The 24735-nt window shown below is 44.7% G+C and overlaps 1 protein-coding gene across 7 annotated transcripts in view; it reads right to left on the bottom strand.

The window, feature by feature from the left end:
* The window catches only part of LOC144772342 (uncharacterized), a 148332-nt gene that overhangs the window by 53766 nt on the left and 69831 nt on the right, over positions 1-24735 (bottom strand). For 3 of the 7 annotated variants that reach the window (XM_078656592.1, XM_078656591.1, XM_078656593.1), the window contains one exon: positions 363-3822. The exons of 2 other annotated variants lie outside the window; for them this stretch is intronic. In XM_078656592.1, coding sequence (XP_078512718.1) covers positions 2027-3822 — 1796 coding nt within the window. In that variant the 3' untranslated portion in view covers positions 363-2026. Of the gene's footprint in view, positions 1-253; positions 3823-24735 lie in introns of those variants that run through there. 2 more of the 7 variants (XM_078656596.1, XM_078656595.1) reach the window with 1 other exon arrangement.

The raw sequence follows: 24735 nt of genomic DNA, 5'->3' as shown, positions 1-24735 counted from the left end.
ACATTATTACAAAATGTAGTTTGTTAGGTTGAGTTTATGGAAATGTAATTTTCTCAGATTATCTAATTTAGTTCTGTTGGGCTCTTCCCTCCTGTCAGCGATAAACCCTTTGATGAGGTGTGAAGAGGTTCCAAGGCCAGAGAAAATGGCTTAGTTTTGCTGGCAGAAGGACAGGAAGAAATAATCACTTTACACTTTCGAGGAAATGGAGGGGGGGGGGGGTGAATACACAGGAAAACAAATAGTTTCTTACCTGTCGGTGTTGTTTAGCAGCTTGAAGAATTTTCTGGGTTTACATGCTGTACATTAGTCCACCATCCAGTGGTTGGGCCCAGAATTCTCCACTTTTCTTTGTAGTCCTATTTTTGTTTTTTCTTGTTGGGCATCAACCGGATCACAATTTGGTGTTTCCGGTGACGTCGTACGTCCCCCACCGGAAGCTCCCACTCTTGGTCACCATCTTCAGTTTTTTCCCCCCCCCCTAGTCTGTTCTCTCCCATCTTTTCTGCATTCACATGCTGTGCCTTCATCTAGCGGTTTTGTTAGTTTTGTGGTGGCTAGGTTGAAGATGAGCTTAGATTTGTAAACAGATGTTTTAACACCTTTTGTCCCAGTTGAGCTTTCTTGTTCATTTTAAAGTCTATACAGTGGTGTGTACAAATGACCATGTTGCTGCTATACATATATCCTGTAAAGATATATGTTCTAGAAAGGCAATGGCCCTCAATTTCTTTCCTTGTTGAGTGTGTCTTTGGGGTTGATTTTTGTTTTTCTCCTGCATTTGTGTGCCTCTGTTGTATGGTATGTGTGATACATCTGACAATTGTGCCCTTAGTTACATGTTTTCCATATTGTTGCTGCAAATGAGACAACTAGTTGCTTTGTCTTCCTGCTTGTCTTTTCAATATAGTACATTGTGGTGTGCATTGCGTCCATATTGTGTAACGCTCTCTCTGCTTGATTTTTTGGCTGTTGGAAAAAAACTTGGAATTTGTATTGTTTGATTTATGTGGAAGTTTGAAACCACCTTAGGTAAGGTAAGACTGTGGATCTGTCCTCATTATGATTCTGTCCTTGTGAACCTGTAAATGTGGCTTCTGAATTGTGAGTGCTTGTATTTCAATCACCCTGCTAAAAGAGGTTATTGCCACCAGGAATGCTGTTTTTAGAGTGAGCATCTTTGCTGTGGCCTTGTGCAAAGGTATAATGGGTGCCTTCAGTAATTGTAGGAGTATCACATTTAGATTCCATGTGGGTGTTTTCCTTGGTGGTGCAATTCTCTTTGATCCGTCCAAGAACCGATTTATTGCTGGAGTTGTGAAGATGCTTCTTATGTAACCTTATGTGCAGGCCACGATTGGAGTTAGGTGTACTTTTAAAAATGATTATGTTAAACTGCAGTCTAGTATGTTTGTTAGATATATTAGCACCGCTGCATCCTTGGTGTTTTTCCTTAATAAGCCTTTGGTCAGACACCATAAAGAGTATCTTTTCCATTTAGCGATGTAGCAATTCCTTCTTTGTTAATGGCTTTCTTGCTTCCGAAAGAGCAGCCATTATGTTCTCTAGTAGTTTTAGATGACTGAATTTTAAGTCTCCAGGAGCCAAGCTCAAAGACTCACGTTCTAGGTGTAGCACCCTTCCGTCTTTCACTGACAACAAGTCTTGTAATGTTGTCATCTTGAATCTTAGTGTTTGTGAATCGGAGGTCGAGTATTAGGTGTAGGGATCCATTTTAGTTTGGGATAAAGAAATATATTCACAGAAGATATGATGTTTCTTTCCTTGAATGAACCTTCTTTTTGGTCCCCTTGCTAGAGGTATTTAGTCCAATTCTATGCAATATCCATACTCTATGGCATTTAAAATAAATTTTTCGATGTTATCTTCCTCTACTCCTGAAAGAAGTTCTTTATTCTGCCTCCCACTGGTGTTGAGTGTGAGAGGCTGTCTCTCTTTGGGAACTGCTCTTGTTAGCTGGGGTCGGGCCTCCCTTGTGAGACTATCCCCTACCCCATGTTCTTCCTCAAAAGGACTGGCGCCCTTGCTGTTGGTACTGCCAGTACTGCTGTGGTGCTGAAGACTGGCTGTTTTCTTGGAATACCTGATGTGATGTCCCACTATGGAAGCTGCCTCTTCCTGTAGGCCTGCGGGTTGATGTGGCGCCTCTACGTAAGTTACCCCTAAACTGCAACGCCCCCATGGACTTAGCAGTCTCATTGTCCTTTTTAAGTTGATTTAGTGTGTCATCAACAGTACTCCCAAACAACTGCTCTCCGTTGAAGGGGGTATTGATTATATTGGCCTGTACCTCTGGCTTGAACCCCGAGATTCTTAGCCATGAAAAACGGCGTAGTGTTATCCCTGCCATCATTTGCCGACTTGCTGTGTCTGCTGCCTCTAATGATGATTTCAGGCATGTATTAGCAATATTTTTTCCTGCCTCAGCAAGGTTAGCAGCTTTTTTTTTGTATTGCTTTGGCAGGTGTTTTATGAGCTCCTCCATTTCCTCCCAGTGCTGGTAGGCATGCCTATTTAGGAGGGCGTTTGAGTTTGAAATTTGCCATTGATTAGCTGCGCTTCTTTCAAATTTCCTAGCCATGCGGTCCATCATCATACTCTCCTTCTCAGGAGGTGGCCCAGATGTTGATGGGATATTGGCCCTCTTCCTTGCTGTGGAGGTGATAATAGAATCAGCAGGCACTGTACCTTTGATGTATGCCGGGTCTTTTGAGGAGTATTTGTATTTTTTCCCCACGTTTGGAGTCACTGCTCTACAAGTAGCGGGCTCTTTAAAAGCCTCTCTTCCTTGGTCCAAGACACTAGGCAACATTGGTAGGAATGTATTCCTTGCTTGGGATGATACAAGAGTTTCCAGCAGGAAACATGACTGTGACTTTTCCTCCTCAAGCTGCACTCCATATTTGTCTGCAGCCTTTTTAATGACATGATTATACATTCGAATGTCATCCGCCGGAGAAGGCCTCGACGGATAGCAGTCTACCCCTTCCTCAGGCCATTGAGGTTCTGAGAACTCAGAGTCTTCCGACCCCTGGAATTTACCCAGTCTTTCTTGTTCCTCGTCCTCCTCATATGTTTCTTCTTCCTCTACCCGAGGTTCAGTTGTCATAAGAGGTCCGATGTCTTTGACTTCCTTCTCGCCCTGGTCTTTTGGCAGCGAAGTTTTTTGAGGATTTTGATATTTTGTTAAGGATGTGTCGAAATCTTTCTTTTTCTGTGTTAAGTCAGCCATTTTGGCCTCGATGCGCCTCCTCTTCCTCTCGATCTCCACCAAGAATTTTTCCGGATTGAGGGGCAATGCTGATTTTCGTTTCAACGTTGATTTTTGTTTTGTCAGAGAAGATTTCTCCGACGTATTGGTCGCTGAGTTTCTTGTGTTGTGCCGAGACCTTTCCCACTTTGAATTTGAAGCGGCTCGCCATCGTTTGTCTTTCGACGAGTGAGTCTTCTCTGAAGACTTTCCTCCTTTGGTGTCCCTTTCGAGGGATCCAAGGGGTTCTCTGTCTCCAGGCCTACCTTCGGTCAGTGATATTTTCGACAATGAGATGCCCTTTGATGCCCTTGAGTCGGATTTTCGAGACTCAGGCAATTTTTTCTGTGTTACCTGCGGCCTCTTGTCTTTCTTGGTCACCTCTCCCTCAATTTCAACGATTCTCAGGTTGGATGTTTCCCCTTCTGTGACGTTTTCCTCCTCGTCGCTTGACAATCCCAGGTCTTGCAGGGATGCTGTTGGTCTCTGTCCCTGCATGGCGTAGTGTGTCTGTCTCTGCTTCTCCCTCGCCCTCAGCGTCTTCAGTTCAACTTTATGATGAAAATAGATGTGTAAGGTTATACACCATTCCTTCAACTTAATATTATGTGCCAACATGTGTGTAGAATCTATTAGTTTTTTAAAATGTTCAATACGTTTTTATTAGAGTTTTTACAAAACAAACTTGGTCACCTTATAGCACTATGAGTGATAAGTTACAGATTTGGGCAGAAAGTTTAGAGAAACAGATTTTGAAACAATATAATGGTTATACAAAAATGCATAGCTGTGTTTATTATTCAGGTAATGGACTGTAAGAGAGGATAGTACAGAGGTAGCGAGCTATTTGAAAAGACAGAGCAGAGATGGCAAGAAAATGCAAAGGGGAAAGTAGGGTAGCCAGGGGAGGCAAATATTCAGTCTGATTATGTAAGAATGTTAGTCTAATGTTTGAGGTGATGTGGATGTTAGCGGGTTTGGGATCTGTTGTTCTTTTTAAGTCCTGAATAACACTTTAGTGGAATTGCCAGTCAGCTTAATTATATTTGAGAATTTAAAAAAAAATGTTGTATCCAGACTGGCCTTTTTGCACTTGTTCCATCAAATTGTGACTGAGCTCTTCTAAATCTATGGCAAGGGGGTGATCCTGTCTGTCCTACATATGAATGGATGTATACTAAGTTTTAATTTCAAATGCTTTAGGTCTGGGGAAAATCACTTATCAGTTTGGAGGTACATACATACAAACTAAAAAAGAATAAGGGTATACTTGCGCTAGGAGGCTTTGTTTGAGCTTATGGCCTATTTTGTCCAAGGGACAACTAGACATTATAGCAAACTGAGACAGATCTGTTATTTGAGGAGGAGGGGGTGTAGAAGGTTGGGGCTGCAGCACAAAAGGTGTGCTTTTGAAACGCACCTTTAAATGCATGTTATTGTTCTTTAAAGATGCTATTGAGGAAGAGTGTGAACAGCTGCAGTGATTTGAACTCCACAAACAGAATAAAAGCCTACAAATCTGCCCAGATGCTAAGAACCCCAGATTGTGACAGTTATCAATCTGTAAATCAGTGCATCCCTTTTCCCCAAATCTTCAGCCACAGGCAAATGCAGCATGATGCTCCTAACTGATTAAACTGCCACAGCGTATGCCTTACCCTTTGACTGTCTAGGCGATTCATCAGCCCTGAATTTGTTCTCTTCTCCTTTGGATGCAGCTTCTGCAATGCACTGCTCTTAAATCCTTAGCATCTACTCTACACTGACAGACTGATCTTTCCTGCCACTCAATGACCCACTCTCCTCTCTGCTACTACCCTGCACACCGCTATTACAGCCATTAGGAAGTCCTGACCACTGTGGTAGTGGGTTTAATGGTGGACATAGGTCTGCAGGAAACATGAATCTGAGGCACAGCTTGTGGGTGTCTCTAAGCAGGGACAATACTACACAGGGGATATATCAGAGAAGGCATGCGTCTGTGCATGAGTCTGCGTGCAAGAGGTCCCTGTTCATAGGTGTGAGTGTCTGTATGTGAGACTGTTTAGGTGTGTGTACATGTGTTGGGGTATGTGTATTTCTAGATACACATGGCTGTACTGGATTATTTGCAGGACTATGAAGGCTCTCTGTAATATGTTGGTGTGGGTGTCTGGCTGTGTCAGTCTGTGCAGGGTGACTGTGTCAGCAGAGGACGACTGTGGATGGGCGGGGGAGAGGGGTGGAATTGAAAGATGTGTCTGTTTTTAATGTTATTTTATTGGCATGTTATTGATACACTATTCAAGTATCCAAACATGTATTAACTTTATACCATTATTGGGCACATTTCATTTTTCTCAGATCTTCTGGTGTTTGTGAGGGCAGCCTCTATCCTACTAAACTCAGCGTTCAAGGATACCACACAGATCTAGCCCTGCTTTCTACTTCTACACATTTAGAGCGGTCAGATTTATCCAGTTCTGGGCAAAATCTCTTTTGGATAATGCCAGCTCCAATATCAGGCAATTTTTTTTTCAACTCTTGGGTATCTTTGCTCTACTAGAATATACCAAGGCTAGTTTAAGATTATATTCTATTGTGTGTCCTGGGAACTCCTATGGTGTATGGGAGATGTTTTTCCTACAAGAGCTAATGTTACTGCAAGACCAAACTGTATGGAGAAACTACCCGACTTGGGTCGGTGGGCGACAGGTTGAGTTTAGACTACGCCTCATTCTCCATAGTTGTTAAACAGTTTAGTAGATACTTAAAATGGATTATACAGTATCTATTAGATTGTGGTGATTCTTTAGGTGCATAATGGAGAATGTCCACTTTTCATCTTCAAAGGCTCCTACCTCGCTTGCAGATCACAGGTTCTAATTCAGGGAGAAAATTGCCAGTAAATTCATACTATAGATAACGGTTCAGTGGGCTTGCTGCACACATTGCTGCACACATTGTTTACAATATATTGGTCACAGCTTCCAATCAAAGTGTTGGATAAATTAGTTAATGCACATACTACTATAGTTAACATGTAGCCTGCTTTTGAAGGTCCTAATTCTAATAAATTAGCTCCCTCCCATAAATGCACTGACAGTTGCAGCTCTACATCATTAGAATAATGAACATGAAAATCAGTGTTGAAACGCCACAATACACCAATGTCACAGTGAAAACATCACTATCATACCCAAGACAAGCTCAAACTCTCCTGACATATTTCTGCAGTTAGATAGGTATGCTTTAGTTTACAATGATGAACCTTTGCCAGCCCATCATACTCTGTGAATAGTTGGAGCAAAGGTAATTCTTTGCAATACAAATCCTTTTTATTATTATTTTGCCCCAGGGCAATTTGATCTATTAAAATAAAAGAAATTCTGACACCCTGAACCATTAGTTTTTTTTTGCACTAGAACCTTTAGCCATTGGCTTAAGACATTGTCACTCACATCTTCAATCTGCCCACAGGAGCACTTTAGTCTCATCATAATTTTTTTCGGAGCAGACGAAGAGTGCGAAAGCAGGCGGAAGAGACTGCACTGATCTGGTTCTTCATGGTGAGTTTGCTGTCCAGGAGGATGTGGAGGTTCCGGGCATGGCCTGTGGGGTGGGTCAGGGTCCTAGTTTAGCAGGCCACCAGGAGTCCTTCCACACAAGGTGTTGCTCCAGAAGATGAGTACTTGAGTTTGAGAAAAAAGCCCAGCGTCCTTAGCGGGTCCTTCTGACCAATGGGACCGTCAGCAAAGCTTTATCACTGGAGCTAAGTAACCAAGGTGGGCGATAAAAGCTGATCTTGGAAGATAGGTAGCTGGGACCCTCCTTATCAGTGATTTGTATGTTAAGCAGCAGGTTTAAAAAAATTATTATTTTGGACGGTAACCAATGATTCAACGCAGGAGGGGAGACAATGCCGCTTCGGATGGAAGATTGCAGATGAGATGCGCAGGAATTTTTTCACAACTTGAAGTTTTGATAACGTCTCATTTGTGGATCCAAATGACTAATAAACAGTGCCTGTACCAGTGTTTTTCTCACTGAAAGAGGGAGGAAGTTGAAAGCTCTCTTCAAGAGGAGCATCATATAAAAGCAAATGCCAATAGTAGACCAGACCTGCTCTTTCATAGAAAGAGTTTGGTCTTGACCACTAGTTTGGGACTCGGAGCAGCAGCAAGTTCTAAAGGCCGCCAGTCAGGGGCCCAGAGCTGTTATGCCTCGCCAAACAGCATGATCTCAGATTTGCATACATTCAACTTTAGGCAATGAACGGTCATCCAGTTGGCAATTGCTTTCATTCCAGCTGGAAAGCATTCATTGGCTTTGGCCAGGACTACATAAAAGGAGATTATTAGCTTTGTGTCCTCAGCATAAGATATTACCCTGAATCCATAGGCTTTAATGATCTTAGCAAGGGGGGCCATATACGTGTTAAAAAGTGTGGAGCTAAGACAGGAGCCCAATGCACCCCCTTGTCAAGTAACATGGTGCAGGATTTAGAAGAGTCCAACATGATAGTTTGGGTTCTGCTGGTAAATACATTCTCGAACCACTGTAACCCTAAGCCCTGGATTCCAATTTCCTGAAGCCTTTGTGTCAATTTGGGATGAGACACAGTATCCAATAATGGGGATAAATTCGAGGTGATAGGTGAATTCTCTGGGTTCTTCCAGTGAGGAAGGAAGCGATCCATTTGAGGGAGTTTTCTTGAATTCTGATCTGATGAAGCCTTTTGATCAAGGTGTGGTGGTACATGGTGTTGAAGGCTTCTAAGAGATCGAGGAGGATCAAGGCCGACATTTCTCCCCAGTCTAGGAGGGTTTTGATATCAGGGCAGTTTCGGAGCTGTGGTTTGTACCGAATCCTGATTAAGAGGAGTCCAGCAGATTGCGCTCTGTATGCATTTTATAAGTTGGCGGCCTTTCCAAGGAATTTGGCAGGGAAGAGAAGCAGAGAAATGGGCTGGTAGTTCTTTAGTTCTTTGGGCTTGGCGGACGATTTATTGATGAGGGGTTTGACTTTCGCTTGTTTCTATTCTTCTGGGAAGGTGGTGGAGGTGATGGACGTGTTGAAGATGGCGGTGAGCTCGTTGCTGATTGTTCTGGTTCTGAGGTTGAACATGTGGTGGGGACAGGGGTCCGTGGGTGCTCCTGATTGGACAAATTGCATGATGGCTGTGGTGCTCTGTGTGGTGAGCTGGTCACCGTGGTTGGAGTTAAAATCTGTGGGAGCGAGGAGGCTGAGGATGTCCAAGGCGGAAGGTTGGGGTAGATGGTGGAGATCTTGTCATGGAAGAAGACTGCCAGGGTGTCACAGAGTTCTTAGGAAGGGGTGATGATGTTTTCAGTTGCTGAGGGGTTGGAGAACTCCATGATGTTGCTGCTGTGGTTGGAGTTGGCTTTGATGAGGGACGGGTAGTGCATTCATTTTTGGCCCTTTCAGGAGTTGGTGGTAGTGGTTGAGCGATGTCTCGTGCACCAGCACCTGTTGTTTTACAGTTGCATTTGGTGGTTCTCAGTTCCGAGATGTACCCACTGGCATGTTTGGTGGATCTCTTGAGCTGGTGGGTTTGATGGGGGCGACTGTCGGTGCAGGCTGTGATCCAAGCCATGAAGTTCCTGACAGCCTGTTCAAGGTTGGATGTGATGTCAGGGTGGGAGGTGTTGAGGGCGTTGGTCCGTTGGTTTTCGGATGCTTTGTTCCAGCTGCGGTGTTGGGTGCTGGGGGGCTCCTGTGACGGTCAAGTGGATGATTGAGTGGTCCGTCTAGGTGAGCCATGTGATGCGGCTCTACTTGACTCAGTCACTGGCTGTGAAGATAGGGTTGAGCATGAGCCCTGCGTTGTGCATAGGGTTGGTGACTAGTTGGGAGAGGCCAGTGGTTTTCATGCTGCGGCTGGGGTGCAGTGGATGCTGTATTTATTTTATTTATAGGTTTTATATAGCGCCAGCTAGACCCGAAGGTATCACAGCGCTTTACATGATCGTCCAGAGTACAGTTAATCAAAAACGTAATGCCATATGAAGCAATACTCAATAGATTCCAGTACACACCAAAGAAAAATAAAGAAAATGTATTAGTCTGTGAGCGTGGGAACCGAAAGAGGTCAAAATAATAGTACGCGTTAAGGGAGAGAGGATCTAATAGACAGCAGAAGCAAACAAACAACCGACTATGACAGAGGGTCTAGTTCTGTATGAGAGATAATGAACCAAGTTCAGTAAGCTAAGAGTTAAAGTATTTGATGAGGAGGAGGAGTTTCAGATCTCTTTTAAAGCAGTCAAGGGGCATTGCATCATAGATCGCTAGGTAGAGTTCCATATGCTTAGCACTTTTCCAGAAAAACGTCTTGGTTGACGTCTTTTTTAGTTTGGGAGGTGGGAGAAAATGTGCGCTGGAGCTTCTCAAAGATCTAGTACTCCCTGCTTTTGTGAGCTTGTTGTCTAAGCCTTAGGCTAGGCTAGTTGCTGCTAAAACCTTCGTTTGCACACACTGAATCGTTTTTAAATCGGGGAATATAATGGGAATGTTTTTACCTGCTTAAAATTGAAGTTTTATTGCACTCTAACTGTAGCACACGATAGTTTGCCAGGCTCCGGGTCCCTTGTTGCTCCTGGAGACTCCCCTAGCAGCAGCCAATCACGCTGCAAGAGGGCGGAGCTGAGGGCGGGAAACCAGTGATAAAGGCTGCTTGATTCGCCGGGAATCGCTCCTTATGCTAGTTGCTGCTAAAACCTTCGCTTGCACACACTGAATCGTTTTTAAATCGGGGAATGTAATGCAAATGTTTTTACCTGCCTAAAATTGAAGTTTTATTGCTCCGGGCTCCGGGTCCCTTGTTGCTCCTGGAGACTCCCCTAGCAGCAGCCAATCATGCTGCGCGAGGGCGGAGCTGAGGGCGGGGAAACGACTTCAAATGCAGTGTGCCAAGCGGGAGCGCAGCGGGCGCGCCGACGGCGCACCAAAGGCAAGCCCGTCTGCGCCCGTCCACGCCCAGGGGCCAGTTATAATGCTCTTTCTACCACCTACACCTCGGAAACGCTTAAAGGCTTGCATTCTGTCGATTCATACTCCACTAATGACACCTTGTCACTTCTCTCCAAATTTGAAATCCTGACTAACTGACTTTACCAGAAATACAGACGCTCACTGCTTATCAGAGACCCTTACAGAAACAGTCTAGGTCTAGGAACCACGCTTCTAACTGTCTATTAACTTGACACCCGGTCTCTTGCTAAACATAGGTTAGATATCCTTTCCCTGCTGATCTCAGATAAACCCAGTGTTCTTCTGTTAACTGAGACATGGTTTACTGATGACTCTGGCCCTGATATGTTAGCGGCCATTCCTAACAACTATTATATTATTCACGCTAATCGCCTCTCAGACCAACAAGGTGGGGGAGTGGCAGCCATTATCCACACCGATTTTAGGTTTTGCTCTTTACCTAGTCATTCTCTTAAAGACACTGAAAACGTTGTAATAAAGCTTGAATCCCCCCATGATTGTTTTGTCTGTGTGTTACTTTATAGGCCTTCTAATAAGATGCCTTCTTTTCCTTTAGCACTTAGTGATCAGATGGCAAAATGGTGGTTTGGAGCGGCAGACCCTAATGCAGAGGTCTGGCCCGGACCAGGGTTCAATTCCCCGCCTCGGCGGGTCTTGGGCTCAAATTTCCCCGGACCTGACCATTCTCGCCTCGGTGCCTATTCCAATCATGGAGTCCCACTCTGCAACTCTGGGCAATAGCTTGCTTAATCTCCACGACGGCACCTCGCAGCGGGATGCCTGGCTTTCACCTTGGGGATGCCCAGTAATGGGTTATCTCACAGGGGAAAACCAGCACGGGTTCCCAAAGCAAGCGCTTACAAACCGGTCGGTGATACAGCGCTATATAAATTAACTACATTTACATTTACTATTAACTGACTATGCTTAAGTTATACTTGTGGGTGATTTTAATTATTGGTTCAATGACCCTCATGAAGGTCCACATTCGATCGAAATGACGGACCTTCTTACGAACTTAAACTTCACTCAACAGGTACTTTCTCCCACTCACCAGAAAGGGCACATTCTGGATCAAGTCTGGACTAACGGCATGACTACTTCCACTCCTATCATTGCGCCTTGTTGTTGGTCCGATCATCATCTACGGAAATGGAAATTCACACTCAGTTCTTCGCCTATTGAGAAACCTAGCATGCCCAAAGGTGGCTTTGTTAGGAAATGGAAATCTATAAATAAAGAAGATTTCCTCTCTATGCTCTCTCATACTGCTCCGTCTCAGGGAAATGACATCGAGGCCACAGAAGCAAATGTATCCGAATGGCTACTGAACGCCAGCAATAAGCATGCTCCCCTGACTAGGCTAAAATCAGCTCGTCCGATTGACGCACCAAGGTGGTTTTCCTCTGAGCTTAAAAAACAGAAACTGTAGTTACGTCAACTAGAGGGACAGTGGCGCTCAAAATACTGCCCGGACAAAAAACTTATTTACATTGCTGTTAGGAAAGAATATAAGAAATGTATACTGACTGCTAAAGCCAGTTACTTCTCACGTATCATCAATTCCAATAAAAATTCTAAAGAAATATTCAATATAGTTAATGAGCTCTCCAATCCAGAGAGAATCCTACTGAAGGCTCCACCATCCCAGACAGTATGCGACTCCCTCAATGACTACTTTATTGATAAAATCACCGCTATAAAGAACAACATACCCAAGCATTATCTCATTACTAGCTCCCCTGCTCCGCCCACTAATAATAAAACGATCAGTCACTTTCGTAGTATTAATACTGAAACCTTCCAGAAACTCCTAGCAAAAGGTTAAATCAGGTGCTCCCTCTGACTGCTGCCCGCCCCATATACTTAAAGACGGTCTTACAGCTCTTCCTGGCCCTGCACTTACCCTTTTGAATGACTCCTTAACTTCTGGCCAAGTTCCCATGGCTTTTAAGAAAGCCATAGTGGTACCCCTACTAAAGAAACTAGGGGCTGATCCCACGTTCCTATCCACCTATCGTCCAATTTCTTTACTTCCATTCTTGCCAAGATACTGGAGGCCCACATAGCAAGCAGCCTTTCCAATTATATGGAAGAATCCAAATACCTCGATCCTCATCAGGCAGGGTGTCCGCCGGCCCATTCCACTGAAACTGTCATATTGGCAGTCCTGGATACTCTCCGGGATCGTGCTGATATGGCCTCCCCCCATGCTCTGGTACTACTGGATCTATCCGCAGCGTTTAACACGGTCGACCATACTATCTTGGTCGACCGTGTCAGACTTGCGGGCATTGGAGGCGTGGCTGCTTGCTGGCTTACTTCATTTCTGGATGACAGGTTTCAGGCGATCCGCCAATGGCCCTTTCTGGCCCCCCCGTGCAAAATCACTTGTGGAGTTCCACAGGGCTCGGCACTTTCCCCTCACTTGTTTAATATTTACATTTCTCCCCTGATTAAATCTCTTATAGATAGAAATGTGACAGTATTTAATTACGCTGATGATCTACAGCTGGTCTTTAAGATAGATGGTTCCCATAGTTCTGTGTTGGACTTTCAGGCTACCATGCTACATATACAACAGTGGATGGACCATAACCATCTTAAATTAAACCCAGGAAAAACAGAGATTGTTTTGACTGGGGACAGCCATAAATTCTGAAGCCCACATTATTGGCCTCCAGCGTTGGGTCCTTCACCTTCCCCTTCTACCTCGGCTAAAACCTTGGGAGTCTCCCTGAATAACGAACTCACATTAAAATCACAGGTCGGCAATGTGATTTCTAAATGTTTTTTCCAGTTGCGAAAGATTAGGAAGATACACCGTTTCTTCACCCATGATGCCCTAATCCAGATCATAATTGCCACTTTTATGTCACATGTAGATTATGCTAACTCGGTATTCTTAGGAATGCCGCTCTATCTTTTCAAACGGCTGCAGCTGGTTCAGAACCAGGCAGCACAGCTGATTTCTCGACAACCAAGATGGCAACCAGTTACGCCTGTGTTAAGGAAACTACATTGGCTTCCTATCCTTCAGCGCTGTGCTTTTAAAACGGGCTACCTTGTATTTAAAGTCTTGCAGGGCAAAAGCCCTGCATTTATCAACAGACTGATTCTCAGACATACTCCAATATGAAATCTCCGTTCTGCCCATCTCTCACTACTTACCACCCCAACTTTCAAACGAGTTAGACAGGGAGGCCGCAGATTTGCGGTCCTTGCTCCTAAACTCTGGAACTCATTCCCCCAGGAAATTCGGTCCTGCACTGATATTCTGAAGTTCAGAGGCCTTAAGACCTGGCTGTTTGTGCAAGCATATAATTAAACTTTTGGTAGTATACTTAGTCTATCTAGCGCCATGAAGCCACCCGGTGAAAGTGTGCTTTACAAATGCCGATCAACATTAACATTAATCCCTACTATGGTTACCTGATTGCGTGGGGGGCTTTATCCCTCCCGTCCCCCCCCCCTTTTTTTCTGTATATGTTGCATGACGCCCTGGTAGATATGGCTGCTGCCTCCTCTATAAATCATAAAATGAAACCTTTATTATCCTGGCGCTTGTGGTGTAGCAACTTTATTCCACGTCTATACTGTATTCACTTTGCCGTACACATTGCTGTTGCTCGTTTTTGGCTCTCCTGATTTTGCGGCCGGCCCCTGTGGTTGTAGGCCTGCGCTTGTACTGATACGCGTATTTCAATAAAGGTTTTTGAAAAGAAAAAAAAAAAAACATTAACATTAAGTAGTTGAGGTTATGTGAGTGGAGGGCTTTGTGGGTGATGCCGGCAGTCTTTTCAGTACATCTTGCTTCGATGGGCAGCCAGTTGAGGTTCTTGAGGGCAGGAGTGACGTGTTCAAACTGTTTAATATCTGTTATGAGCCAGGCTGCCATGTTTAGAAGTGATCTAAGGGGGGTGTGGGCGAGGTGAGTTTTCGGGATCGATGTGAGGATGGCCTTACCATAGTCCAATTTGAAGAAGACAAGAGATTGCACAACAATCTTGAAATCTTGGTTTCTTTGTGGATGATGGTGATTCTACCTCTGTTTGTTGGCGCGGTCCCAGTGTGCTATCTTGTAGCCATTGAGTATCATTGTGGTGATGTCAGATGTGAATGCCAGGTTGAGCCACATTGGGGTGAGGGAGGTGATTAAGTTCCAGATCTCAGTGGCATATTTGAAGAGTGATCGGGCGTTGAGCAGAAGGCACTGGAGTTGTCTAGGCGCAGTCGTACTTGGCGTGGTGGTGGAGGTTGCGTATGCGGGTGCGCTAGTGTTGCAGGAGAAGACACAGTGGTGGCAAGAGAAAAGTCCTGCTGTTGAGCGTGGCAAGGTGCAGCAGCAGTTATTGTTGCTGGGTCTGGGGTCCAAGACTATGACCTCGGCACTGGTGAAGGTGTAGGTGGCGGGAGGTCCAGGGTTCCTGGCGCTGAGTGCAGTCCAAGCACCGACGGATGCAGACTGTCGTGCCTTTGGTGTGCCTTTAACATGCCGTCAGCGAACCCACTTCGCACATCTACGCTGCGGTCTCCATTAAGTAGGTCCTGGGAGGGGCGCTGAGCGGGGTTAGCATAAAGCAGGAGGCAGGTGGGAAAAAAACATCAGCAAGGTGGGAAAAATTAGCTCGAGTGAGACAACAGCAGAAAAGATTGGAAAAACACACCAAGGCTACAACAGTGTAAAGAAAACAAGGGACCACACAAACAGCAGAATGGTATGGAAATAGAGACAAACCAAGGCTACAACAGTGTACAGCAGCGGACAAAAACACAAGAGCGCCACAACAGGTATGGAAGCAGAGGGTGAAATCGAGAGCAGAGAGAACAAGCATTGAAAATGCAATCAGTCTCATATTTGTTTGAGTTAGAGCTGTTGGCATTGTAAACGGCAATGTCTTTTACCTATATGTTATGAAATGTACGTATGTGGTGTCTAATAGAATTATGTGTGTTGGATTGGATGAGTTAGTTATGTAATTGTGTACTGTGGATTACATTTGCGTTGTGGAATTATGTGGCATGGTGTGCTGTGGAATTATATTGATAGTGAATATGTGGTATTGAGTGTACTGAAATTATGTGGAGTGAGTTTGTGTGTTATGTAGTGTAATTATGTGGAATGATATTTTGTGTTGTAGAGTGATATGTAGTGGATTTTAACTATATGGTGTGCTGTTGAATTTTGTCGCACAATGTGGTATTGTGGGGTGTGATTAGACGTATGTAGTATGTAATTGTGTTGTTGAATTGTATTATGTGGTTTGGTGTCGAATTATGTGGTGTGGATTGCAAATGTGTGGAGTTGAACTGTGTGGTGCGGAACTGTGTTCACAGCTTTACCTGTTTTGGTGACGAAAAAGAAGAAATAGGTAGGTGTGGGGTGGAGTAAAGCAGAGTGGCATGGAGTAAAGCAGAGTAGAGTGGGGTAAAGCAGAGTGGCGTTGAGCTTAAGCGGAGCGCAGTAAAGTAGAATGGCATGAAGTAAAGCTGAGTGGAGTAAGGCAGATTGGAGTAAAGCAGATTGGAGTAAAGCGGAGTGGAGTAAAGCGGAGTGGAGTGGAGTGGAGTAAAGTGGAGTGGAATAAAGAGGAGTGCATTAAAGTGGAGTGGAGTAAAGCGGAGTTGAGTAGAGGAAAGCAGAGTGTCGTTGAGTGGAGTAAAGCAGAGAGGCATGGAGTGGAGTAAAGCAGAGAGGCATGGAGTGGAGTAAAGCAGAGTGGTGTGGAGTAAAGCAGAGGCATGGAGTGGATTAAAGCAGAGTGGTGTGGAGTAAAGCAGAGGCATGGAGTGGAGTAAAGCAGAGGCATGGAGTGGAGTAAAGCAGAGGCATGGAGTGGAGTAAAGCAGAGGCATGGAGTGGAGTAAAGCAGAGGCATGGAGTGGAGTAAAGCAGAGTGGGGCGGAGTAAAGCAGAGTGGTGTGGAGTTGAGAAGAGTAAAACAGAGTGGAGAAAAGCAGAGTGGTGTTGAGTGGAGTAAAGCAGATCAGAGCTGAGTGGAGTAAAGCAGAGTGGTGTTGAGTGGAGTAATACATAGTGGAGTGGACTAAAGCAGAGTAGAGTAAAGCAAATTGGCATTGAGGGGAGTAAAGCACGTTGAGCAGAGTGGAGTAAAGTGGAGTAGAGTAAAGCAGAGTGGCGTGGAGTAAAGCAGAGTGGTGTTGAGTGGAGTTAAGTTTAATGAATTTATGTAATTAAGAGATTCATCAAGAGTATTGACAAACGGAATCCATACAAGAATTTATAAGATGTTTTGCAGGGGTTTTTTTTTTAGGTTTTACACTAGTCCCTCACATTCCATAATTGAATATTTAGCTAACACATTCCTTGAAATGTATTTTTGTGTCTCATTATTGAACAGACGGAACATATGTAAACCATAAAGAGATGGCTGTGCTAGGGTTGTTTATTTTGTGTTAAATCACTAGCAATTATCAAATGGATTAATCAGGCTTATCGGTTTGAATAGATTCATCACATGAAATCTGACTTAAAAACATCTCAAATTCAAGTCATTCCGTTTTTTTTCATATTTTTCTGTTGCTCTCGTTTTCATTGAACCAGTGATTAATTTGTGCCTATGGTTTCCGGTGCTTAGCACCGGCACCTTTTTATCAGGGCCGGGTCTACACTGCCAACTTACATCATTGCACATTGTTAAAAAGTATACCAGACAAGATCGGAGTAAACTTCTTCTTTATTCACAGCCCCCACAGTGCCACCAGGGAACAAGACACTTCAGTACATCACTCTCTTCAAGATCAGTCTACTCACTCTCAACATTCTAAAGCAGCCTCCAGGGGAAAGGAACGTTTCAAAGGGGAAAGAGAGGGAGGGGTGGAGGAAGATACCAAGTACTAGATAACATTGTCTAAAACACATATCTTAACCTGTGTAGAGCTGGCGCATAGCCAAACCTTAATAGGATTTTTAGCCACCTATAATATGCATATAAATACATAAGGATTATAACACATTTAACAACCTATAATATGCATATAAATACTTATGGATTATAACACACATCATGGGTCATAGTAAATTAAATATAATTGCTGGCTTACTGCAGTGTTGTTCACACTCCGTTTCAGCCTCAGACAGTCTCCAGAGTCATTCGGTGAAGAAGAGGTGTGGCGCCGCGGCCAGGGCGACTGACTCCGGAATCTGGGGATCACGGTTCGATCCCCGGCTCCGGCGGTAGATTAGCCCAGCACCATGTGACTCTGGGCAATAGCTCGCTTAATCTTCCCAACGGCCCCCAGCGCCTAGAGACCCTTACGGGTGATTGTGCGCTTTACAAATGTGGATTATTATTATTATTATTTGCAGTGCAGAAGAGAGCATAGCGAGCCAGATGATAAATCCATATGAAGTATGCACATCAATTTGCTTTCAGTTTCAGTGTTGCCATTGGGCAGGCCACTAATTGGGCTGCATTTAGTTCTAGGAGAGTAGGGGGCAGCGTGTGCGGTGTATAAACGTTTTCCTTCCACAGACTGTGGACCACACCCCGCAAACACACTGCACTTGGGCGAGTAGCACCAGTTAGCACGACATCGAGGATGGCACTTTGTAGCAGCAGCGCAGCAGGCCTCTTAATAAAGGTAGTGCCACAAGCAGTAACTGACCGCAGTAAGTAATAAAAAAATAAGAAAACGAGTTACTTACCTGTAACTACGGTTATCCAGTATTGGTATCTTTCATAGATTCACATGCCTGAATCATTCCCCGTCGTCGAGGCGGGAGTCCCACGGTAAATAAAATATATATAATAGCAGTGCCTAAAATTTCTTGTAGTAGGCTGGAAAAGCCTAAAGGCCTAACTAGGCCTCAAAACTTAGCAGCCTATCTACATCATTATGTAAAAAGACCTGAAATAGTAGCCTCAGCCAATCAGCTGTCCTCACCCTCTAGAACCTTCCCAGCTCAGGCAGTTCTCCTCAGATTTTCCCAGCACAAGTGAGAATTAGTATCCATAGCCAGAACTGCCCTACCGGGGAGGAGGGTGGGTGCATGTGAATCTATGAAAGATACCAATACTGGATAACCGTAGTTACAGGTAAGTAACTCGTTTTCTTATCCAGTATTAGGGTATCTTTCATAGATTCACATGCCTGAATCAGAATAGCAAGCAGTAACATCATGTCTGTCGATAGAGGAAGGTGGGAGACAAAGAAAACATAAATCAATCCCCACACAACCAGGAAGGTAATAGAGTACAAAACATGTTAACATAACATATGCATCAAAACCTTCAAATATAGCAGATAGGACAGAATTATAAATATGTAAAGTTTAAAATATATAATCTTTCCAACCTTAGTGAAGAAGATGCTGCAGCACTGCATCACCAACAGCTGTGTCATCTTGAACTGCCGACTGCAGACAGTAATGTTCGGTAAAAGTGTGCACACTTTTCCAAGTAGCAGCTCGGCAAATGTTCTCTAGAGTCACTCCAGCAAAAAGGGCCGTAGATGTCGACACTGTTCTTGTGGAATGAGCTTTGACCTTCTTTGATAAAGGTCTATTGGCCTTGTCATGACAGAAGGTAATTGTGAAAGACAACCACCTGGCAATAGTTGCTTTTGTGACAGCTTGACCGAAGGTGGGTCTTCCATAGGCAACAAACAGTTGTGTAGATTTACGTATGTCTTTCGTTTTTTGCAGATAGAATTTCAGACACCTTTTGACATCTAGAGAATGTAAAACCCTCTCTGCAGGAGTTTTTGGATCCGGGAAAAAGGTTCTGAGTTTGACCGGTTGATTAATGTAGAATTGAGTTGGCACTTTAGGAATGAATTTAGGGTTGGTCCTAAGTGTAACAAAGTCCTTGCAGAAAAGGGGGAGTAATAGTGAACGCCTGTATTTCACTAACTCTGCGAGCAGAAGTAAGAGCCAACAGGATTGCAACTTTCCAAGTCAGAAACTTAAGTTCCGCTTTATGGATTGGTTCAAAGGGCCTTTTAAGAAGTTGGGAAAGGACTACGTTAAGATCCCATTCCGGAGGAGGGGGACGAACTGGAGGAAAAGCTCTGAATAATCCTTTAAGGAATTGTTTGATCAAGGAGGAAGAACATAAGGATGGTTTGCTGGAGTTCTTCCTGAATCTGGATATTGCTGCCAGATGTACTTTAATAGAAGAAAAGGCTAGACCTGATTTAGCCAGAGAAAGCAGGTATGGAAGGATGGCTTCAGGAGGAGCCTGCAGTGGATGAACGTCATTATCTCCACACCATGAACAAAACCTCTTCCACTTGAAACGATATGTTTTGATGGTACTTTGCGCACGTGCTTGCGACAATATCTTCCTGCATTCCGAGGGGATGTTTAAGTCTTTGAACTCTAGGAAATCAGGAGCCAAGCGTGCAAGTGCAGCGATTGAGGATCTGGATGTTGGATCTGACCGCCCTCTCTTGTCAGCATCGACATTGTCGGTTTGAGCCGAAACGGAGGCTGTTGAGACAGCAGTAGAAGTTCTTGAAACCAATATTGTCTTGGCCAACGTGGAGCAATGAGGATGAGAGTGCAGTGTTCCCTCTTCATCTTTTGCAGGACTTTCGGAATGAGCGGAATCGGAGGATAAGCGTACGCAAACATTCCGGTCCATCTCATGAGGAGGGCGTTTCCTCTTGACCCCCGTCCTGGGAACCTGCTGGCATAAAACAGGCACTTGCTGTTTTGCTGCGTGGCAAACAAATCCAGCGTAGGTCTCCCCCAAAGTCGAAAAATTGTGTCTACTTGATGTTGTTCGAGTTCCCATTCGTGACAGTCCACAAAAGTTCTGCTGAGACTGTCTGCTAGAGAGTTTCGAACTCCTTGAACATGCTCTGCTTTGAGGGATATGCTGTGACTTAAGGCCCATTCCCACATCTCCTGAGCTTGCAGTGACAGGGTAAGAGATTTCGTTCCTCCCTGTTTGTTTATGTAGAACATGCTGGTGGTATTGTCCGTGCGCACCAGGACGGACGAATTCACGATCCTTGGTAGAAAAGCTTGCAGGGAAAGAAAAATGGCCCTGAGTTCCAATATGTTGATGTGCATCTGTTGGTACTGATGAGACCATCTTCCCTGGATCTGAAGGTCCTGAAGGTGACCTCCCCAACCTTCCATGGACGCATCCGTAGTCAGAGTGAAGTCCGGAATCTCCTGGAGGAAGGTGAGGCCCAGCGATAAGTTGTGCGCCTTCGACCACCAGAGAAGAGCCTGTTTCATTTTGACAGTGACTTTGATGCGGTCGTCGAATGATCCCTCGACCTGCTTCCACTGACGAAGCAACTCCTCCTGCAACGGTCTCATTCTGAGTCTTGCCATAGGAATGAGATTGATCGCAGATGAACACATCCCCAGAAGGGAAGCATATATCCGAACTGAAAGTGACTTTTTTGCGGATATTTGTTTTGCCAGTTTGACGAGCTTGATTTGGCGCTCCTGTGTCAAGTATGCCTTGCACTGGCATGTGTCCAAGACTGCACCCAGAAAAGTCAATCGTTGACGAGGTTGGAGCTGAGATTTTTGAGAATTGAGGGTCAGTCCTAGATTCGAGAACAGTGAAAGTGTTCTGTTGACTGCCTCCATGGTCGAGTGACTGGTTGGACCCTTTAACAGCCAGTCGTCGAGGTATGGGAACACCTGGAGTCCCAGGGACCTCAACATTGCAGCCACTGGAGCCAGGCATTTCGTGAAGATTCTGGGGGCCGATTTGAGGCCGAACGGGAGGACTTTGAATTGGAAATGGACGCCGGCATAGCTTGCAAATCCTGTATTAAGGAAGTTGGTAAATGTGCTGTGTCCTCAGACCGAGGAAGTCTAGAATGAGGTGACTGATATGGTGTGGAATAGACGTCATGCGTATATTGCTCCTGAACCTCCTCTTCATCATCCTCTTGAAGTTTAATATGCAATTGAGAAGGGTGACAGGCAATCCCAAAGGGGTCATCATCCTCTTCCCCTTCATCTGACTCTCCTTGCATGTATGTCTCCAAAATGTGCGATGGCAAAAGCGGAGAAATATGTGAATAATCCTGCCTTTTATAAGTTTTCATTTGAAAATGAGTGAATTGTATCTTTGCTGGCGGGGAACCGTGCAGCCGATGAGCAGAAGTCCCAGTAAACGGATTCTCCGTCGACGGCGCTGCCAATGCTAAAGATCTTGCCGTCGACGAGGTCGTCAAAGGTATTGTCGTTGACGAGTCCTTCGGCGTTGAGACCGTCGATAATGCAGTCGTCGACGAGGCCGTCCTCGGCGGGTCCCTCGTCGTCGAGACCGTCGCCGGCGTCTTCGTCGACGAGTCCCTCGTCGACGGGACCGTCGATGGTGTCTTCGTCGACGAGTCCTTCGTCGACGGGACCGTCGATGGTGTCTTCGTCGACGAGCCCTTCGTCGTCGGGGTCGTCGATGGTGCTTTCGTCGACGATGCCTTCGTCGACGTGTCCGATGTTGGTGTCTTCGTCGACGAATTTTCGTCGACGAGGTCGTCGATGATGTCTTCGTTGACGAGGAGGCCGTCGATGGCGGCTTTGACGACGAGTCCTTTGGAGACAATGTCTTCGTCGACGACGGCCTTGCGGTCGTCGACGGAGCAGACGGTTTAGTCGATGGAGCCTTCGTAGAGAAGGATTTCAAAGACTGTGACTTGGTTTTTGATATCAAAGGTGGTACAGACATCAAAGGTGACGTGATAGCTGAAGTGGTAACCACAGAAGTAGAAGAGGAGGTAGAAGTCCAAGTAGTAGTAGGTACAGACACCAGAGATATAGTTTTGGCCTGGGTAGTACTCACATGTGAAGAAGCCGATGCACTCTTAGAGGGTTCTGAAGCTTTCTGAGAGGTTTTCAACATTTTCTTTCTCTCAGGAGAAGCATTGTCCGTGGATCTAGCTCTCTTGCTAGAAGTTGAGGCTTTGTCCTCCTCATCAGTGGATGAAGACTTTAGCCACAAAAGAACCCTTGCCTCCCTATCCCTGATGGTTTTCTGGGGGAAGGTACGGCAAATTCTACAGTCCTTCACCACATGTGAAGGGTGCAGGCAATAAATACAATCCGAGTGCTTGTCATCCACATGGACTCTCTTCTTGAAGCAGGTTCCACAAGGTTTGAAAAGAGCTTTCCTTTCAGACATTATAAGCTTGAAAATCCAAAAAACTGAGTAGGCACTCAGGGAGACTCCCTTACACACGAAGTGCGGTGAAAATCTGAGGAGAACTGCCTGAGCTGGGAAGGTTCTAGAGGGTGAGGACAGCTGATTGGCTGAGGCTACTATTTCAGGTCTTTTTACATAATGATGTAGATAGGCTGCTAAGTTTTGAGGCCTAGTTAGGCCTTTAGGCTTTTCCAGCCTACTACAAGAAATTTTAGGCACTGCTATTATATATATTTTATTTACCGTGGGACTCCCGCCTCGACGACGGGGAATGATTCAGGCATGTGAATCTATGAAAGATACCCTAATACTGGATAACCAATGCTACTTTTTCTTGCGCGTGGTGACACCCGGTCACCTGAACAGAGTCAGAGGCCGAGAGGTACCACAACCATACCTTCATGTGGGCCTTCTTCGGTGGTCTCCCTCCTATCCAGATGTTCAGGGCTGGTGGGCTTCGTCCGGGGCACAGGGAGGGGTCGGAGCTTCAGAGAAAGAGCGCTGTGGGCAGATGGACAGTCACACGGACTCCACCTCGAGCCCAACCTGGCCTCCAATCAGAGCGCAGAAACTCCCCCCTCCACTCGACCACTGTGGTGCTCTGCGCCCGCCCCCTCCGTGCATAAGGTTATGGTATAGGGACAGGTGCACATGTAACTAAGCATTACTGAGCGTGCCTGCTTCACAGGGTTTGAAGCAGGGCTGGTTCATGGCTGGATCCTGACAGCCATTCATTATGTAAATGAGTCATTGAGAATGATTATATGCAAATGTGTCCCTGGAAAGTTAAAGAAGTTGCAGTACCAAGGCTGGGATGGTGAGGTGTGCGGTTTGTGTCAATTAAAAACCTTTCAAAAAGGTTGGCGGGTGTGTGCCTGACTTTACTATAGTAGTGCAGGCGGTGGCTTGGTTGCTACAAATAAGACTGGTCTAATAACACTGAATTTGTGTTCCTTTACTTTTTTCTTATGAGCCTGTTGCGAATGTTGGGGTTTGACAAATACCAATGCAACCGTCTGTTTCTCCCAAAGATGCTCGTTTCCAGTCCAGGCAGGCCCTGGCCTGGCAGTTCGGGCTGGACTGTTCCTGTACTGCGCAGGGTCAAGACTGATTTGCATATGGCCGGGTTCAAACTGGAATGGCATTGGGAGCAAAAAACCGATGGATTTAACCCAAATCTCTTGACTGCGGGTGAATGTTTTGATTTGTTCTACATTCCGTACATCAATTATGTTTCCTTTGCTTCGCCATCTTTAAAATATCCTCATACAAAATGAGTCTTGAACATGCAAGACTTTTCAAACTGCACGGCGTTCCCGGTGTTCTGCTGGACAGTCTCCCAGAGGAACTGCTTGTCAGCAAGATAATACAATTGAAAACTCTTATTACATTGTTCTGCATTCTGTCCATCAATTGGTCTTTATGACTTTTGGAAGATGGCATGTCAGTTACCAACTGATTAGCAGAGGACGCCATGATAAACATGAAGCAGGGTGAGTAAATTAATCTTTGTAAAGGATTAAGTTGTGGTTGCTCACACAGCTTGAAAACCAGGGTGTAATAGAGAGTTGCACCTCTTCAATTAATAATCTCAGGATTCCTGTGTTGAAACCAGACCATTCATATCCTCTAGTATTAGAGTACAGACACTTAAACACAGCTGTTCGCACATTTGCAGCACAAAACGCACACAGTGCAGCACTCATGAATAACATAGTGCGTGAAAAATAAAAACCACTAGATATCTTGAATGGATTTGTTTAAAAGTTGATTTGGGAACTTAGAAGTTGATGTCTGGTTAATCTCTGGTCATCCAGTTTCTTCCACTCTTGGATCGATTTCTAGGAACCTTATACATACAGATTGTTTAAACACTGCATTATTCAGCACTCTTGACTTCTGAATGGAGAACTATCAGTTAATATTTCAAGGATATACATAAAATAAGCTCTGAAGAAGTCCTATTGGATGAAACACGTTGGCCACAGCAATAATTCAAGAAGAAAATTAAATGTTTTAAATGAAACAGTTGAAGAATAAGGAATTTCTCTTTATCAAGAAAAAAAGATTCTGGGAGTCTGTGCATCTTGCTGTCCAATTACTGCTCTTACTAACTAAATAAAAATTGTGCGGGTGCAGAGACATATTTTCATAGTACTTTTAAATATAGGACTAGATTGACTTGCTTCCCACAGCACCCTAGTACATTAAGTGTTATATTGTTGCTTTAAAAACATTTTTATTACATTTTCTAAGTTACAAACATAAAACACTTACGTCATCATAGTCTAGACTCAGAGGACATTAACATTACAACAATGCACAACGTTA

The sequence above is a fragment of the Lissotriton helveticus genome, chromosome 8 (genome assembly GCF_964261635.1).
Source record: "Lissotriton helveticus chromosome 8, aLisHel1.1, whole genome shotgun sequence".
NCBI classification, from domain to species: domain Eukaryota; kingdom Metazoa; phylum Chordata; class Amphibia; order Caudata; family Salamandridae; genus Lissotriton; species Lissotriton helveticus.
This window is presented reverse-complemented; position numbering and strand designations above follow the sequence as displayed.